Source organism: Anguilla anguilla, chromosome 4 (genome assembly GCF_013347855.1).
Source record: "Anguilla anguilla isolate fAngAng1 chromosome 4, fAngAng1.pri, whole genome shotgun sequence".
NCBI lineage: Eukaryota > Metazoa > Chordata > Actinopteri > Anguilliformes > Anguillidae > Anguilla > Anguilla anguilla.
The window spans coordinates 3,163,727-3,183,746 of NC_049204.1; the positions used below are offsets into that span (position 1 = coordinate 3,163,727).

Consider the following 20,020-nt stretch of genomic DNA (forward strand, 5'->3'; position numbering starts at 1 on the left):
CACACACTGGCTGTAGTTTTGCAGATTTACCCTCACGTCTCCTTGATGCGAAAATGTACTGTTGGAGACATACAAGTGTCATATCTCCTAAAAAAAAGCACACCGCAGTGAATGTTTACCCTTATTTGTTTATTTAATCCCACACTACTCCTGTTGGATGAAGCTGCATTTGTACCACCTCTACACACTTCCAGTCATAGTCACAATAATGACGCAGCTAACCAATTTAACCAAGTCTAGGTCATAGGGCTTAGCCTGCAATGATGAGACCAAAAAAATATGCTGACATTTCATGTCATATTTCTGGATGTTCTATTTGCACAACTTCGTTTTGCGCGATTTTGGACTGTGTCACTCATCCAAGAAATGGCCCTAAACAGTAAAAACAAGCAGACAATCATCAAGTGTGTGTTTTGTGTACGTATGTGTGCGTGCATGTGGACTTGTACTACTATCTTTGTGAGAACCAAATGTCCTCACAAGGATAGAAAGATTAGGAAAATTACAGAAAGTGAGGGCCTTTTGCTGGTCCTCACAATTTCAAGAGGCTGTTTTAGGGTTAGGACTTCGGGTTAGAATTAGGGTAAGGTTAGGCATGTAGTGGTTACGGTTAGGGTTACGGTTACAGGTTACGGAATGAATGCAGTCAATGGAAATCAGTCGGAAGTCCTCAAGTATAGCAGCACAATGCTGTGTGCGCGCACTTGAATGTATGTATGTGTACGTTTTGTGCGCATATGCGCGCGCGAGTGCCTGATCTTTCCTTCTCCGTGTGAGTTCTGTGGTTTTCGGAGACCTGGGATCAATCGTGCTTCCGCGTTCTGACTGCGCCGGCGCAATTTTCTGCCCCGTGCCGCAGGACATGCGCTGGACTGCGGGAGCTGCGTCGCTGGAAGCCAGCTGCAGTGCAGCCAAAGCCCGGCGTTTGGTTTCGGGGCGGCGTGCGTTGCCACTTCGGGAAGGCTGCAGGAACTCGAACGATTGCTGCGGCTGTCCCTCTGTCCGCGCGCCAGTTGCGCTCGCGTGTCTGTTGCGCTCCTGTGTCTCTACATAACGTGTTGCTTCCTGTTACTTACTTGCTTCTGGACGTGGGAAGTCAATGTTTGTGTTGTTGTGGTCGAACTTTATGAAATGGGAATTTCCGCTTCCAATTGGGGGTGTGGGTGGGGGCTTCAAAACATTTTGGAAAGTATAGAGGGACAGAATAGGAACGTCCATGTGCAAGCCAGTTTTTAATTGAGCAGTTCAGCAACTGGAACATTGGAATATTTTTTGTTACATTCAAATAGTTATAATGTTGTATTCCATTGTTGACAGCTACGTTCGTAACAGGTGCATTCAAGAACGTTAATTAGATTTATAATAAAGTTTCATTTAATCATTTTTTTACTTCTCAATTCAAACATATTTGTCAATGACTCCCCTCTTTTAAAAAACAAAAACAAAAAAAAAACGTATTTATCGTTTGTTTAACAGGGAAGCCCCATTTTGACTGACATCGAACTTTGCAGGTAGCCTGCAAAGTTTGATCAGGAGAAGAATGTATGCGCTTGGCCATATCGTTATTACAGAGACAGAAGTACACATACATGAATTCTTTAGTAATCCTGTTGTGGACTATAAAAATACCCACTCTGTTTAATTTGTGGTTTGGTGTTGGCTGGGCGGCATTTTGAGGAAGAACACCGGGGTTCACCGTGGTGGAGAGGCCTTCCGGTCATTCTGACAGCTCCCGCACATTCGCTATGAGATGTCGGCGGCGCTCCAGAACTGCCAGCGTCAATACAAATCCTCGTGCATGTCGCGAGTTAAAAAAAGAAAGAAAGAAAAACCATCATAATTAAAATACCCGCTGCGTGTACAGGCTTAAAAAAAAGTTCTTAATGTCGTGTTTCGTTTGGAAAAACTTAAGTCACAAACCTGGGCAGAATGTGAATTATCGTAGCTAGAGCGTGTAACTGCTGCTAGCGGCCAGGCTTGATATTCCACAGTAGCCTACACATTGGGGAGGAAGAAAGAAGAATTAAGCAGGACAGCACCAGGCATAAATTACGCGTACATGCACCACGGAGGCCGTCCAAGCCCGACACTGAGCAGCTCCAGTCATTTATAACTTGTTTCCTGAGCAGTACTATTACCAGATCTCTTGCTCTGTGGGAAACAGTGTCTAGACCAGGGCTGTCGAACCCTGTTCCTGGATATCTGCCATCCTGTAGGTTTTCACTCCAAACCTAACAACGTACACCTAATTCAATGGCTAGAGATCTGCCGTCCTGTAGGTTTTCACTCCAAACCTAACAAAGCACACCTCATTCAATGGCTAGAGATTTACCATCCTGTAGGTGTTCACTCCAACTCTTAAATGACTAAATGGACTGCATTTATATAGCGCTTTTATCCAAAGCGCTTTACAATTGATGCCTCTCATTCGCCAGAGCAGTTAGGGGTTAGGTGTCTTGCTCAAGGACACTTCGACATGCCCAGGACGGGGTTTGAACTGGCAACCCTCCGACTGCCAGACAATCGGTCTTACCTCCCGAGCTATGTCGCCCCTTAACAAAGCACACACCTCATTCAACAGCTAGAGATCTACCATCCTGTAGGTTTTCACTCTAACCCTAACAAAGCACATCTCATTCAGCATCTAGAGATCTCATTGAACAGCTAAGTAGTAGAAACCGTTGTGCCAAATTACAGTAGAAATGTAAACCTACAGGATGGCAGATCACCAGGGACATGCAGGTTGGGCAATTTAATATATTGAACTTTAAGATAGACTGTGTTTCGTGACCACAATCTCATTAGCTGGACAGGTAGATATCTAATGATGGAAGCTTCAGATTTTTACTTTGGTTCATACATTTCCCAGCTGAAATGTAAACAAAAGGAATTTCATCTTCCGAAATCAGGATTTTTATCCTTTCAATCCATATCCAGTTTTCTTTCCTAGCTTGCTGTATTCAGGATTGAGTGTGCTGTGTCTTTTTAAGGTTCATGTTGCATCTCACATTTAACATAATAAATTCATATGTTGTTCAACAACGTGATTCCTCGGTGTCTCTCTTTTATTTTCCCTGTGGGCAATATGATAAGAGGGGTTTTGAGCTAATTCAAGGTTAAGGCCGCTGGCAGATATCAACACTGAAAGACAAATGTCAGCGTTTATTGCGTCTGTCTCGAACACAGCCCTGTGACGGAGTCCCCGCACTTAGTTAAGCTGACATTAACCCTGTAGCACTTTAGACAAAAAAAAGTATACCTGCATAATGCGTTGTTACTGCACGCTCCTTTCTAGTTAAAGGTCGTGCTGGACGCTGCCTGTACCGCCGAGGGCCATAAAAATCTGTCATATCTACTTTCTCCGCTTTTAACTTTGTTCTGGGGGGCTGTCGGGTCGCCCCCCAGCGTTGTGGTTCCGGGCCGTGACTTCAGACATCGGGAAACTGACGCGAATAATTCCCAGAAGGAGAGGGTGCGAGTGGCTAAAATTAGGAATACGGTCCCTTGCACTGCAATCGCGTCATAAGCACATCGGTCTGTGGCGACTTAATGTGGGAACAGGAGGGCGGGTTGTAAGATTATACTAGACTAATAAAAAGTCTGCTTTTCCATCTGCTCTCCTCTCCGTTGCTGGCTTTGTAATAGCGCCGCACGCTGTATTATATCGTAACGATCGCTTCAAACGACGGACCAGCAGGATCAGACCCTTAGACATGCGTATTTATATTATATTTAATATTCTGGTTTGTTGCCATGAGGTGTGGAGTAGTTGCATCACACTTAGAATTTCCACTTCTAGTTTTTTTCTGGCATATTCCATGGTCATCTTACAAAAATATTCTGGAATGGATGTTTTGAAGGCCATATATTATATATTTCATAAAACACTATAGGCTATATTCTCATAATTTCTTGGTAAATTATTTTTTTTGTTATTTTCCTATTATTATAGGGGTAAAAATCACTTCGAAGTTCGAAGCAGCTTCAGTCATTCCAGGTTTTATTATCAGCATGCTGTTTTTTGTTTTTAAGCCACTTATGTGTACTGCATGATACAATTAGGCAATTAACATCCTATCATGCTCTGTGGCATGTATAAAAATGCTGAGGAAACACTGTTGCTCTCGATTTTGAATCAAGATGGCAAGTGGGTCGGTGGCAGAAGCTTCAGTCCAAAAGACTGCTCAATTGACTAGAGTTTCAACAGGAACAGTGACTAAAGTGACATCTGCATTTAGATCTAAGGGAAAGACATCTGTAAATAGCGTCGGAAATTGTGGTCTAAAGCGCACATTCGATGGCTGTGATGCCTGTGCATTAGTGTGGTATGTAAGGACAAACAGAGGAGCAACTCTTCCTCAGTTGACGGAGAATGTCAATGCAGGAAGTGATCAGACTGTCAGCAAGAACAGTCAGTTGACAACTAGATATAGAGGGATATTATTGTAGGTCTGCAGTGCATAAACCCCTCATTACAAAAGCTAATGCACATTTGAGTGTTCAGTAGTGCAGAAACCATAGGCACTGGTCTACATAGATGTGGGAAAAAAGTTGTATGGTCAGATGAGTCATCCTTCACCATATTTTCAATAAGTGGGTGAGTGCATGTGTGGTGTACACCAAGTGAACGATACAGACCTGAATGCATGACCCATAAAGTGAGGGGGTCCGGTGGCTCTGTTATGCTGTGGGGGCATTTTCCTGGCAAACAATATTAAGTTTTTCTGTGTGATCGCCTTTATCCTATGATGACACTATCCTGATGGGAGTGGTCTCTTCCAGGATGACAATGCCGCCATCTACAGGGCACAAGAGGTCACTGAATGGTTTGATGAATATGAAAATGATGTGATGTGCAATTCGATTTAACCATATTTCGCCAGCTTGCCCTTACCAGTATTTAATATGGAATGAACCATGCGACGTTTGCGGGTTAGCCTATTTGTACCTTAGCCCTATAGCTTTTTCTGTGCACATACAGTGTTTCGTTTCCATATATTCAAAGAAAAAAAATTGTGGACGTTGTAGCCTATTTCCCCAACCACGCATTGCAATGACGTTGTTAATACGTCGACCTCTCTTTTCTGAACGACTGGACCAGTTCGGTCTTTCAGCTCATCCAACACATCGTCACCGGGTTCCTTGCTATTCTTTCATTTCGGAAGTGGATACGCTGATTCGTTCACTGTCTGTCGTTCGTTTAGGAACCGTATAGCCTACGTTTAGCTCAGTGAGTCTTCGCCATTGATATTTTAAACGTAGTTCGTGCAGCATAGCCGTCGGTCGATTTATTTAGATTACGTTAGTTACATGGTGAGGGCATATGAGAGTGTTCCACTGAGGTGTTATTGGTGTCCGGGCTATGGACACGTGGCAGCAGTTTGTAGGCAAAGGGATCGCAGGTGTAGAAGGTGTAGGGAAGATGGGTGTTTGGATGAATATTGTACAATGTCTAAAGACCAGGCAATATGTTTTCACTGTGGGGGAAATCATGAAGTGGGGGCAATGCAGTGTGAAAGAAGGAAGAGGGAAAGTGAGATAGAAAGAACACGAGTGCATAACAAAATAACATATGCAGAAGCAACGAAGAGAGTGAGGGCAGAAACGGGAACTGTGAGGAAGGAACAGAATAGAACTGGAACAGAGGGAAAAAATCGAGTGAGATGTGACAGAGAAATGATGTATATCGAAAGAAGAAGGTTCTTGGCATTTATAGCAGAGAGACTCCAAGTCCACCATCTTCGTGTATAAATATCTTTGTTTATAGTGTGACCCAGTGAAGGAGTGACGTTTTCAACCTGTGGGAGGAGTTTTTAAAGGAAGTGGGAATTCGCGAGGGAGGAAGTAGTCCCTTTAAAAAAGTCTGTTTGATCTGCCCAAACATATGCACTTGGGAGAACAGCATTGCATTTTATGCCAGGGAAGCGGCGCCGTCAAATTCAAGCACGCTCTTTGAATCGTAAGTGAAGTGTTTGTATTGCTATGTTGTCTGTTGTCCGATTTCTCCCGATGCACTGAGAGTAATACGGATTAGTTTAATATGTGTAATGAGTGGCGACGAAGTTTGTTTTGATGCGAACTGAAGTAAATATTTTTATTATCTACTATAGTGGATTGAACGACCCGCTGTGAGGTGGGATAAGCGGCGATTTGTTTGGCCTACGTTGCTGGTGGGTGTCATTTGAATACTATGTATGGAATTGAATGTAGGGGTTTTTTTAATGTGGGCGGGGATAGTGCGTCGGTTGTATAGTAATTGTGTTTTGTTTGTTTCTTTTAGAATTGGTGTTTGCACTGTTATACTAGACGGTAATTCAGCCATAGCTGATTTACAAGGTTTGTTTGTACCGCTAGCGGTAGCCTGTGACCGCCTTGCTCCTGTATCTGCACCTAATTACTGGACTGACTAAAACCTGTGAAAATATAAGTGGTGGTGCGGAGATCATTTTACACGGCTTGCTGGGCTCCATAAATGAGTTCAGTCTGAACCTATGCAAGAAAATATTACAATAGCGATGGTGATCAATTGTGCTAGTGAAATAGAAACAAAATCAGAGAGGATCAAGATGCTGGTGGAGGCAGCGAAAGAGATTTTAGGAATAACGGATGTGAAAGGGGACGAAATACAGGGAATTTTGGCGAAAGGGTCTGGAGGGAGTCAGACTCCAGGGATATAGAGAAATAGTAAAGAATCGCCAGTCAGATATGGGAGGTTTGGGTTGTTTTATTTATTTTTGAGAGAACTAAACCAGATAGCAATACATACAGTAGTTGGCGGTAATGCACTAATTTTACTTTCAAACCGCCATTAAAACCAAAGAAGAAGTAGCCGTCGAGTCCTATGGCTCTGGTCTATGGTCGAGGCTTTCACGAGAAAAGGTACGGAAACGCGGTGATGGTGTGATGGCAGTTCCGTTTTGTTCGCCACAGAACGACCCACCATTACTACACTAATACGCATTCGGAATCAGTGGAATTGGCCAATCAACCCAAGAAAGTAAATCAATCAGGATGAATATGGGTAAGATTTAAATTATCTTCGTTTAGCATTTCAAGCAAAGCTTGAAATGACCGATGTGCCACTTGAAATTGAAATTGAAGCTTCGTTAATGACTGGGTACTGTGCATCACCCAGGTAGGAAGCCCCCCCCCCCCCCCCCCCCCTTATTGTGCAAGAGTCAGGATCAGCCTGCGCCAGCTGCTCTTGAACTGTATAAATCCTGAGAAATGACTGCACAACTCAAAATGGTGGTTTGCAGAGTGTGTATATATGCTGAGGCTGGCAGCAGGATATTCATTTGGGAGAGAAGGCTACGAAACCATCTGACAGAACATGGCTTTGCTCTGTCAGTTGGTGGAGATACGTTCCAAGGATTGAATGAGTGTCTTGATGTGGTTGTACATTCCGAGTTGGGAGGAAAGACCAAATCGGGTATTAAAAATGGAGTTTAAATGTGTCCGCTGGTCAGCTGATGCAGTTAGACCAGCCTAAGGCTAAATCCCTTCCACCGTTTCCCTCCAGGAGCTGCAGTTCTGCACACCTTTGAGCAGCAGTGTGATGCAGGCAGGCATCTGTCTGAGACAGGACACTGAGACAACACTACCAGAGCTCACTGAGCAGCACAGGATCAGAAAGAAAGAAGAGGAACTCAGTGGACTGGAGTCTGTTCACATGGCAGAGTCAGAGACAGTGTGTGCTGCACCAGGACTCAACACACTGGAGCCAGAGTGTGTTACAGCACACAGCGGGGTCAGTGATGTACACCACGCAGACGCACCATTGATAAAAACAGAAACCGATCTGGGCCCCACCTACGCCGGGGACCTTACGACAGAGAGCCCGGACTTTGCAAATCTGGTATGTGTAACCCATCAGAATCCTGATCGAATCAAAACGGAGGCCGATGATGGAGGCCACGTTAAGTCTGAACACACGAGTCTCGTCCACGGCTTTAAATCTGAAAAACTGAAGTGTGAACCCAGTGAAGTTTTAGTGAGCGATCTCATGAGTGCTGTGCCTAATGGAGCTGGCGTCGATCACGAAGGCCCGGCAGAACCGCGGCAGTGCGTGGGAGCGCCGAGTCCAAGCGGCAAAAATCTAGGGAGTGAACAGTACCGTTCCTCCCTGCGTTTGAGACGCCTCAAGCCTTCAAAACCAATCCAGGATGTGGGAATCCGTACGGGTGAAAACCCCTGCACCCGCGCTCGGCGTGGGAACCGCTTCCTTCAGAAAACCTATTTAAACGAGCATCAGGAAATGCGTGCGGGCGAAAAAAAGCCCTTCAAGTGTGATCAGTGCGAGAAGTGTTTTCTTCAGAAGTCTCATTTGCGTGCCCACCTGCAAATTCATGCTGGCAAAAAGCCCCACGCGTGTACTCGGTGTGAAAAGTGCTTTGTAAGGAAATATGATTTAGACGCCCATCAGAGAATTCATACCGGAGAAAAGCCCTACACGTGTACTCAGTGTGGGAAGCGTTTCATTCGTAAATCCGTTTTATGGTACCACCAGAAAATTCACACTGGCGAAAAGCCCTATGCATGTACTCAGTGTGGGAAGTGTTTCATTAAGAGAGCTCAGCTACGTTCCCACCAGAGTATCCATACAGGTGAAAAGCCCTTCCCGTGCTCTCAGTGTGGGAAGTCTTTCCTTATGAAATATCAATTAAGCGCCCACCAGAAGATTCATACAGGTGAAAAGCCCTACGCATGTACTCAGTGTGGGAAGTGTTTCATAAGGAAAACTGATTTAAACACCCATCTCAGAATTCATACAGGAGAAACGCCCTACACATGTACTCAGTGTGGGAAGGGATTCATTCGTAAGTGTCAATTAAGTACCCACCAGAGAACTCACACCGGTGAAAAGCCCTACACGTGTACTCGGTGTGGGAAGGGATTTCATCGGAAAAGCCATTTAAGTTCCCACCTGATAATTAATACAGGAGAAGAACCCTTCCAATGCTCACAGTGTGGAGAACGTTTTGCTTCAGAATGTCCTTTCCTGATACACCTGAGAGGTCATACAGCTGAAAAGCCATACGCTTGCACTCAGTGCGGAAAGCATTTTATTCGGAAATGTACTTTTAATAGGCATCGGAATATTCATCTGAAAAAATGTAGCTAATCAGTGTGAGAAGTCTTTTTTAAAAAATTTTTTTAACTTCTTTTAGTCAATCGCATCTACGTACCCACCATGGAATCCATACAGGTGAAAACACCAAGTGTTCCAGTGTGAAGGGTTTGGATGATAATTTTAGAATAACACATTTAGAATAACAAATACAGGCTACGGTGTGAGAATTTGGCAAAAGTGCCCAAAGACGGAGATTGCCAATGCATCTTTCCCCAGAGCCTGTGATTTGGGATCAGATTTCAGCAGAGTGTTAGTTTCTAGCTAGCAAGCGAAGAAGCCCAGATGGTTGTTTTATAATATTTTCAGGGTAAATATGCGGCATAGTATGCCTACAAGGAAACGCCTGAGAATTCATACAGGTGAGAGAACTGACTCATCCTTGGTGTGAGAATTTATTTTTGAGCGTTCGGAAAAGTGCTATATGAATGCAATGATTCACTCATTCACTCATTCACTCCATTCACTCTATTCACTCCACTCATTCATTCATTCATTCATTCATTCTGTTTTGGACAGCTAGCTGAAAAAAAAAACAGGCAACTGAGTGGGACAAGCATTTTTATTATGTACCGAGTGTTTTGGACTGTATTATATCTGCTTCTTTAATGAATGTCATTTTCTTCCACTTTTAACAACTGAAAACCTTTGCAATGATCAAAATTACACACATGTATTTGTTTGTTAGGAATTCAGAACAGCTGTTTGGATATGGAAATAAACATGCTGATATTGTGGTAACTGTAAGAAAGCCCAAGGCTCTTTTTACCCGTTTTATTGCCAACTCTGGGAAGATTTGTGGGTTCACTGCTCCACCAATACTTCCAACCTCTTCTCTGGCCGGTCTGACAGGTTGTCATCATGGTCCCTGAATGTGTGTGTGTAACCAAGTGGAATGTTCATGGTTCTTCACCACGGTAACGGGTGATTGGGTTTAACGTTTATTATTCTGCAGCCTGGTCGTATGTTTTCAGGTGGACGGTTCATGGCTATGTAGCAAAACAAGACTCTGGCACTGCACAGATTCAATCTCAATCAATCAGTCAATCAATCTGTCTTTATTTGTACAGCTAATTTTTTTACAACTGAATGCAATGCAATGTGGTTTACATTGGAAAAAATCTACAGTAACAGTAAAAAATATAAAAATCAATAAAACACATTTATACAAGACTGACAGAGACAGCCAATAAGTAATACATGAATAAAATAACATTTAAAAAGGAAAAACTCGGTCTGTATGGGGAGCCAGAACTTCTCTCATGGGCAAATGCATTACTAGTTCAGTCAGCTCCCACTCACTCACTCAGGTCAACCAAGGCAACCCTGCTGAAAATTCCAGTTTAAACCAGCCTAAACTGGCCAAGCTCATTTAAGCTGTGTGTTTGACAATTTCAGCTGGTCAAACAGCCACTCGCCCTCCGACAAGCCTATACGATGGGTTAAATGCAGAGGACGCATTTCGTTGTCTCAGAAGGCGACGACCTGAATTGAATCTAATCTAATATAATCAGCCAGTCCTCCCATTTGACCCTTTCTCTCCCAGCACCTGACCAGTTTCAACCGCCCACAGACCAGCTATGACCAACTAGAAAGTGTCAAAAACACAGCATCTTAAATAAAAAAATAAAAAAAACCCCACGTTAGAATCCCAGCTGGCCTTAGGTGGAATTTTCAGCGCTGGGAAGGTGATCTTTTAACGGAATTTTTCTGCGGCGTTGCGGCCGTGACCTTGAGCCAACGCCCTCGGTCACACCCCCCCCCCCCCGGTTCTGCAGGAGAGAGCTCACCACGCTGCGGCTTGAACTCGGGGGAAAATGTAAACAAACAAACGTGGCAGGCAAGTCCGCTCTGTGTTTGAAACGGTCGTGTTTAACAGAGTGTGTTGGTGCTCCTGGAAGGTGATCGCGGGACTGTGCCAAGTGGGCCTGGAATATGGAAATGAAAGCGGTTTGCACTGAGCGAGCATTCAGATGGCCCGTAGTAAAAACGTGCTTTCTCTGAAAAAGGGAGGGGTGCTGGCACTCGGTAGGGTTTTTTGGCAGGGTTTCGTCTGAAAAGGGGGGGGAAAGTTTCCAGAAGGATTTTTTTATTTTTATTTTTTTTTCTTCCTCTGCTCATAGCTTGTTGTTTTGGAAAGTGAAGAAAAGTCTCTTGCCTCTGGCCATTTGACTCTTTGTGTTCCAGAGTGTGTGTCAGTGATTTCGGAAGTGTGTGTGTGTGTGTGTGTGTGTGTGTGTGTGTGTGTTTGCACATGTGTGCTGTGTGTGTGTGCTGTGTGTGTGTGTGTGTGTGTGTGCGCGCGCGCTTGCATGTGTGCGTGTGCGCGTGTGTGTGATTACATTTGCAATTCCTCTGCAGGACTTTCACTAGTCCAGCTGAGCATTTAAACAGAGATACAGTCTAAAATTACACAGCATATTGGCATTATAATGGCCCTTTATGGGTTTTTTTTTTTAAGATTATGAGGGGCAGGCTTGTACCAGTGAGCTGGATGAAAACTAGCCAACCGACGTTGACCTCAGTTCTGTCCTCACCCTACCGCCACCAGCTCCCGCAGGCAGCTCCCGCGAAAAACAGCCCCCTTCAACCATCAGGGGGCCTAGAGCCCTTTATAACGCCTAGGTCATTACCGCAGCTGGGCTTGGAGAATCTGAATGTCCTGCATGTCCTGCTCGTTCTGGTCCGTGTGTGCCCGTCTTAATTCTGTCAGAGTTTTCTGGTGTACGCTGCGTTCTGAAGTGCCAACAGTCGCTGTTAAGACATCATTACATTACATTACAGGCATTCAGCAGACACTCTTATCCAGAGCGACTTACACAACTTTTTACATAGCATTTTACATTGTATCCATTTATACAGCTGGATATACACTGAAGCAATGCAGGTAAAGTACCTTGCTCAAGGGTACAACGGCAGTGTCCTATCCGGGAATCGAACCTGCGACCTTTCGGTTACAAGCCCAGTTCCTTACCCACTGTGCTACATTCATCATTGTAAACGAAATCCTGAGGGCTATTATTACTATTAATATTACGAGTTATTATTAACATATTAGTTACTGGCTATATGTAAGCTAATAAAATAATTTTTTGGTGAAATTTCAGGGTTGCCATAAGGCAACTGATGATATTATTATGTATAGTATGACGAAACTGAGCTGTAGTCCCTCAGATCTGTGCGGTCTTAATATTATTTTTTCTCTTTTTGCCCACTCATCATCTTCCTGTATCACTCTCACACACACATTATAATGTCCTGTGTTAATTCAGCTCTCACAGAGTACATATGGTCCCTGTTAGACTCTGTTGGACTCTGTTAAAGTTTAATTAACACTGAACATTTTACTGTGTACACAGCACACACACACAAATATTTAAAATATTTACTGTAGTTCTAGGAGGCTACAGTAGGGGGCTGCTGCAGTGTTGGGATAAGTGCTGCAGTTTACTCTTCCTAATTAGAATCAAAGTTTGTTTTTGGAGGGACACACATGGTACCCAGACTGGGTTGCAGACATTTCAATAGGGGTGGGAAGTCCAGGGATCTGGAAGTATCTGGAAGATCTGGGAGGACTTTTACTTTCTGAACCTGGATTGTCCACCTCTGCATTTCAGAAATTGAATTTATAGTATCGTTGTGGTGCTGCTTTAGTCATTTACAAGTGATAAATGTTTTGAAGTCATGGGAAAACGTGATTTAAATTGCAAAATACTATTTCCTGGTGGTCATATTCACTCGGTGTCCAGCAGAGGGCGGGCTTGACCAGAAGAGACGCTGTTGGAACTTTGATTTACAATGCAGTCAATGTGTGATAATCATAGGCTGTATTTTACTTGGACTGCAAGCCAACCATCAAAACCTAAATATATTTGGGAAAAATTGAAAATGCTACTATGCATAGTAGCTCTTCAGAATTGAAAAAAGAGGTGAACCTTAATCTGGTCAATACTTTTTTTTAATGTTTCTGCACCAAGAATGGCCACCTACTATGAATGTATTATGAAGAGAAAATGGAGAATCCTTTGCTTGTATTTGACTCTGATGGGGACTAATTTTGTTGAGGTGGGCAGAGACTATCCCCCCCCACGCGCGCGCACGCACACACAGCACACACACTCACTCAAATTCATGCACGCGCACACACACTCACCCACCCACACACGCACACACATCCGAAACCTTTGGCAGTCAGGAACGTTTTTCCACGAGTCGGGATGCAATGGCACTCCTTTTGGGAGCATAAACTTCACCACTATTGGCTCTGAATAAAAACAGATTGAATCTCTCCATCTCCCGTCTCTTGTTTTTAAGGGAATTTTTTTTTGCAAAAATAATAATGTAGAGAAACTTGTCTAGAATGAGACCTTTTCATGGAAATTTGCTAACGTTTTGGTTGCCAGTGGAAATTCATGTCACAAATGGTTTGCTCCGAGCATGTTGTGTGACTTGACTTTGCTTGCATTCCAGCACTGTCAAAACCACTCCCGAGAGAAGCTGGAACCTGCAGCAGGAGCTCAGCGTCATTAGCGTCTTTAAATGTGAATGTTGAAGGAAAGATTAACCACGTGCTACTTAAAAAAAATTTAAAAAATAAAAATCTTACAGTATCAGGAATCTAAAATACACCTGGCAAAAGAAGAAAACCAGTTTGCTGTCTGGTTTGTCTTTATGGTGACATGAATGGATAGATCACAGATTTCAGGTAATTTTTTTTAACCAAATCAAATGTGTACTAATATGAATAAGGGTCCAGTTATGCCAGTTGTGCGTAAATATTCCCTAACCTTGCTTTAACAAATAGGGCAGTGCATGGTGCAGTGGTAACCAACCCTGTTCCTGGAGATCTACCGTCCTGTTTGTTTTCATTTCAATCCTAATTTGGCACACCTGACTACTAATTAGTAGCTCAACAAGATCTCTAGCTGTTGAATGAATTGCACTTTGTTATGTTTGGAGTGAAAATCTACAGCAACAGGATGGTAGATCTCCAGGAGCAGGATTGGTTACCATTGACCTACAGGGAACATGTGAAATGCAAGAATTTAACGGAGTCTGTTGACTATAAGGGTTGTAATACAATGGCCCTACTGTAATACCTGCAGTCAAGTACCTACGTACTGCATGTACATACACCAGCAACAACTGTAACCCTTTCAGGTGTGAGGTCACAAATGTACAGTGTTCTTAACTGAACATTCTAATGCTGATGTCACAATCACTACTGGTAACTGAAAGCAATTTAGAAAAAAAGAAGAACACTCTTTAAAGGGTTAAGACATTATTATTAGCTGAGCCAAATCAGAATCAAACCGACTGGCTCTTTGGTGAATTTTCTGGGGCAGCTTTTGCATGAGGTGGTGTTAAGTTACAGGACACACAGCCTTGTCCCTGTGAGTGAGATTTATCTGGCGGGGTCACCGGTGTCCTTTCCAGCTCAAATTCATTCAAGCCTGATTCATTTTGAAATCCAGATACATTCGCGGTTTTATATCACCCCATGCATCCAAGCTGCTGATTAAACTCCCTCACACTTTATGGTTAGGTGTGTGTGTGTGTGTGTGTGTACACACACACGCTGTATTTGCATATTATGATACCCATTCACATGTATAGAAATGATTTAACAAAACAATCACAAATGCTGTTTTGTTAGACCCGAGACCGTGGGATTAGGGTAAGTACGCATTTCGCCTATTCTTTGATCCGGTACATTGTAGGTACCACCTTTTGTTGTCAGTGACAAAACACCCTGTGCCTTCAAAAAGAAGCAAAAAAAGAAAAGAAAATAATTCAAATGTGACACTTGTTTGGGAAAGTGTCTAGATCACTAACTTTCTCATTTTAAAAAGGGGGAAAGATCGATATTACATCCATTGCGAACCCCGGTGTAATCGTTCTGAACATTTTTCGAATGTAGGCTGGGGGGGAGCTTTGTTTTTTCTGTCGAAAGGAATCTTGCAGCGCAATCCGCTAATCCACCCTGAAGTGTCGGATCATGTCTCGCGCTCTCTGACTTGCATAAAGCACAGCACAGCGCAGGTGGCATGCCGGGACGGCGCGGTCTATGACCGAGAGCCACAGAAGCACTTGGAGAGCCGTGTACCAGATACGCGGTTCTCCTTCGCGTCTTCGAGTGTACGCTGTCGTAAAGTCACACCTGGCACTCATCTTGGGGAAAGTCACTTACTGAAAAGGTGTTCTACTTGATTCCATTAAATGATTTTATTTATTTATTTTTAAAAAAATTTTTAGTGTCAGCCCCCAATAAAAAAATAGTCTACTCGAATGAAAAGTACAAGATTTCTAGTATTTGGAATAATTATCGGAGTAATAACTGCAGTGCTCTTTTAGTTATTTTAAACAACACATCCATGATATATGAACACATATTGTGAATAAATGCTGTAACAAACTCACTAGCTGAATTGTTTTAAGACTGACAGACGTATTAAGTAAGAATCAAACCAAATAATAACAGATAAAATGTTTTTTAAAATGTTTTTTTTTGCTAGCTCTGAAGTTCTTAGTCACTGCTTAGTTTATATTTCAGGAGTGACAGATCAGAGCACGCGGGTCCTCTGTGGATCAGCTGCCACGTGACTGAATTCATTGAATTATTTTGAAGGATTCCCATATTCTCCGTACATCTGGAAAGGTGTTGCTGAAAGAAAAATCGGATTTTGGCATTGTAGGGCATAGGCACTCAAATATGCCTCTTAGGGATCCCCCCGCAAAACGCAGAGGCGGTTTTAATTTAAATTAATTCAATTTATTTTAAAATATACGTTAATTATTGGTGGTTATACGGATATTTATATAGAAACAATATGGTTGTCTACAACAAACTACTTAAACTCAGGCGTTATTGATGAAGTATTTCGTCTATCTAAGCAGGCCTACACAATTCTCAATAACATTACATTTATTTAAAAGTGAGGGAATCACAGCTGACATAAAATGTCTGTTTGAAAGAAAATATCTCTTTGAACAGCAATATATATTTGTTTTTAATCATTTGTTTCAAAGAAAAGCTGAAAATGTAGTTTAACAGCAAATCTATTTATTCTTCATCTCAAAGACTTTGTGACGCTTGTACAGTAGTAATTCTGTCTTCGTCAGCATTCTGTTAGAAGTTTACTGTCGTGTGTTGGATTTCGGGCGAAAACAGGAAAACTTTTTGTTTCATCATAAACTTTGAGTTTTAGTAATTATTATAATAATTGGTAGCCTAATTATTATTAATTATAAATCTAATTAATAATTACATTTCGAATTATTTATCCGGCTTTAATGCGTAGCTGTCTCAAGTTTATATCCCCTGTTCAATTACTGTTTAAGTCTGTGAAGTTTGGTCAAAAATCCAGGTCGTTCTTATTATTATTTAATTAGAAGTGTATGGAACCGTGCATTTCTTTTGTTACATAACCTATAAAAAGCGAGAATCTGCCGCAATCCAGGATAATATAGTAGTGACGCAGCCTGTCTTTTAAAAACAGTTCAATTATTTACAGAGACGGAAAGGCAGGTCTGAGATCCCACTAGTGTTCATTTCGAATATTTAGTATTTTTAGATTATATATACATAAAACATGTCCAATGTTTCTTCACAAGTCCAGGACATTTTTGATTTGGCGTGATTATTGAGGTCTTTTGGAATTTTGTTTTGCCCCAAAATATTTCATTTTGATTTTCCTTCTGTGATATAGCCAGTGTATTTCATAAATGCGAATCAGGGGTTAATTATTGAATGGATTATTGTGTCAGACATTCACCAGTAATGCAATTCCTCGCCATTATTTTAAATGCACAATTTGAATCGAAAATTACGGAACGACTCATGCTTGCGAAAATGTCTAGATAAGTAGGCCTAGATAAAGAGGTGGTAGGTAGGTAGGTAAATAAATATATAAATACGATTCATATTTCAAGAACTTTCCACAAAATGTGTTCATTTACCTTAGAACTGGAATAAGAGAGGATATGGTAAGATAATACAAATAAACATGGTGAGTTCCAGTCCTTCTTTTTAAAAAAAAGCACATAAGAAAATAGGCCTTAATGTTTTTAATGTGGAAACGGTTGAATTATTTCCAACCCCACAAAACGACAATGGCATGTTTGTGGAACTGTTTCATGTAATTATATGTAAGTAAATAATAAAAATGTGTCACACATTTAATGTTAGGAACTCCTTGGTGTGGTAATGAAATAAATTTAAGTAAATTTAATACATGACCAACTAAAGAATCAACACGACTCACCGTCAACACTTTAAGAACGGCTCGAGAACGGCTACAGAAACAACGCTGACTGTTTAAAAATAACAGATGAATTTAAACAACAGGGTAAATTTAGTATGTATAAAAATATTGCTGTCCTTATATTCATTAATTTATGCAGACGACTTTACTTGATTTAAATACATTTCTGTTGCTGTTGAATGGATAAAACTTAAAATGTATATTGTTAATTGTTCTTCTTGGTCAAGTCCTTTAACCTCGCTTTCAGTCTGCTTCTTCGATGAAAAATTTATATTTAATATATATATATATATATATATATATATATATATATATATATATATATATATATGAACTTAACGAATATCATGGAAAAAACATGAACCGTGCACTGCAACTAAATCTACTTGACTTCTAATGAAAACCTACTAGGCCTCAAATGCATAAAGCGTGCTGAAAAGTAGGGCAGCATATAGGAGCCATATCGGCTTAAAGTTATGGGTTTAGGCAGCAGTCTGAACAAACACACCTAAAATTTGTCGCTGTGCGTCGGTGAAAAGCAGCTACAATGCATATTTTACCAGTCTGTGACGCTGTGCTCATTTCGTGAGAGTAGAATATGTGTGCTGCATTATATGTTGCATAATACAAAAAAAATAAAGCAATATATTTTTCTTACCTTCACTACTAACAGTATAATTAATGTTGGATTTCAGTGTCAGACTCGTTAGTTAATTTTTTTTTTTAGTTTGCAAATACGTGACATTAACTGTCAGGGGAGGCCAAACACAATCAGGTCTGCATTTGTTTGTTCCGGTCGTTGCTCACCTTGCTAACAGAAGTAACGACGCAATGCCACGTACAAAGGTTACAAATACAGGCCGTAAAACATAAGTATTTAATATTTAATACAGACACGTGAACCACCATCGCACCACCACCATGCTTCTGTTGCAAACTTTGAGTGTTAGCAATGCACGTGAAGTCGAATATGAAACATGGTTTCCCTAGAAATGGTAGTATTGTATAGAGAAATAAGTTCACCAAAGGCTGAGGGCCAAGTTTTAAGAATTGGAGGCAAGTACAGGACTTCAGGTTCTCACTTTATTAAATTATAGGTTACGTGGAAAAATTAAAAGCAGCAGTTTTGGTTATTTTCACCCTAAAGATCTAATGCTAGTAATGCAGCAACAACGGTGCATTACCTATAAATAGCCAAAATAGTGATCACTAAAGATGCATAATTGTTCATAACTTAAGATATTAACGCAAATGTTCGTTTCGATTCTATAACGAAAAATATATAATCTCGCATGGTTTTCGCAAACCACACAACTTGACGTTGGATATTTTAGTATATCATGCCTTACTAGATTTAAATGCTTAGTGACCCGTTAATTGCTATTCATAGTCTAATGCTTCCGTTTTTTCTATAGTTAAAACGTAGGCTAGTCGGTTGCAGTATATCTTGTGATATAAGAAGTTGCAGTGTGCGTGCGTGTGCGTGTGTGTGTGTGTGTGTGTGTGTGTGTGTGTGTGTGAGAGAGAGAGCATGTTTGTCAGAGCAGGGGTGGGAGAGGGGGGAGGCAGAGCGATAGCAGAGGTATAGATACACTGGAATCGTCCGATTCGGGAATATTTTGCCAAAATCAGTGCAAGTTAAAAAAACGTTATGTTGTTTGCTACTGTGTCCAATATATTATAATAAATGTTTTCCATATATTTACATATTTGTCAAGCTTTATCTTATCCCAGGTCTTTGCGGCAGTCTGATCTTTCTCTTCCTACAAATTGTGATTTGTCAGAACTTTTGGGAATACCGTGTCCAGGATAATAGGCAGCATTAATCAGGTGAAACGTCACCTGCTCAAAAAAAATGCCAAGCAACTATACTCTGAGGTGAAAAACGGGACACAGGAAAAATTAAAAGGGGACGGTGCATGCGTTTTAGTATTCCTACAGACTCTACCTTTCAGAGAGAGTTCATTGCACGTTATAACATACTGAAATAAAACACCAAACAAAACGCAAAAGAATTTTAAAAATATACTCTGCTTTATTTAAGACTTTCTTTTAACCAAGTGCTTGTCTTCCTCTGTGCACTGACTGTTAACTGTTGATATATATTTTCCTCCTCTCCCGCTTTTATATGAACTACGCCATCAAGTGCAACACTATAATAGATTACTGCCCCCCCCCCCCCACCTCTCCATGTGTTTCAGCTATTCCTCTAGCGAGACGACAGTAAGGTCTCCCAGGAAAACACCACTCGGACCGTCTGCATGGACACAGAGGAGAAACAATCAGACGGAAACGCTGATAGCGCAAAAAATCTCGAAGACATGTGTACAGTGCTGCAACATCTATGAGACCGACGAGCCGGCACTCTAATTTTAAGATATCCAAGCAAACATCACGACACCGCAAAGGCACCATCAACCGATGTAGCTATACTCCTACAAGCGGCTACAGTCCTGGCACGAATTGTGCAAGCCGTTTAATAGTATTGCATGATATTTATTTATTTTTTGTTGTCCTTTTCTACCTTGTGACGGGGGCTCGGATCGGACTGAAGCTGCAGCTTTCGTCGGACGCTTCTACGGTATCCCGCCTCGGGTTGCTCCCCTTCTGAAGACCGAGGATTACT

General features: G+C 41.7%; 1 protein-coding gene and 1 long non-coding RNA gene across 3 annotated transcripts; one reads left to right on the forward strand and one right to left on the reverse strand.

The window, feature by feature from the left end:
• Positions 1-1,448: 1,448 nt before the first annotated feature.
• On the reverse strand, positions 1,449-20,011 carry LOC118226194. 2 transcript variants are annotated; one of them, XR_004764985.1, is made up of 2 exons: positions 19,919-20,004; positions 1,449-1,995 (listed from the first exon to the last, which is right to left on the reverse strand). It is a non-coding gene; the product is annotated as an uncharacterized LOC118226194 (long non-coding RNA). The 2 variants fall into 2 exon arrangements; XR_004764984.1 differs by lacking the exon at positions 1,449-1,995 and adding an exon at positions 19,407-19,651 and having other exon boundaries at positions 19,919-20,011.
• Positions 7,691-9,153, forward strand: LOC118226193 (gastrula zinc finger protein XlCGF8.2DB-like). Its single transcript, XM_035415597.1, has one exon. It carries the CDS (start codon positions 8,006-8,008, stop codon positions 9,122-9,124), a length of 1,119 nt encoding a protein of 372 aa, XP_035271488.1. The 5' UTR covers positions 7,691-8,005; the 3' UTR covers positions 9,125-9,153.
• Positions 20,012-20,020: the final 9 nt, after the last annotated feature.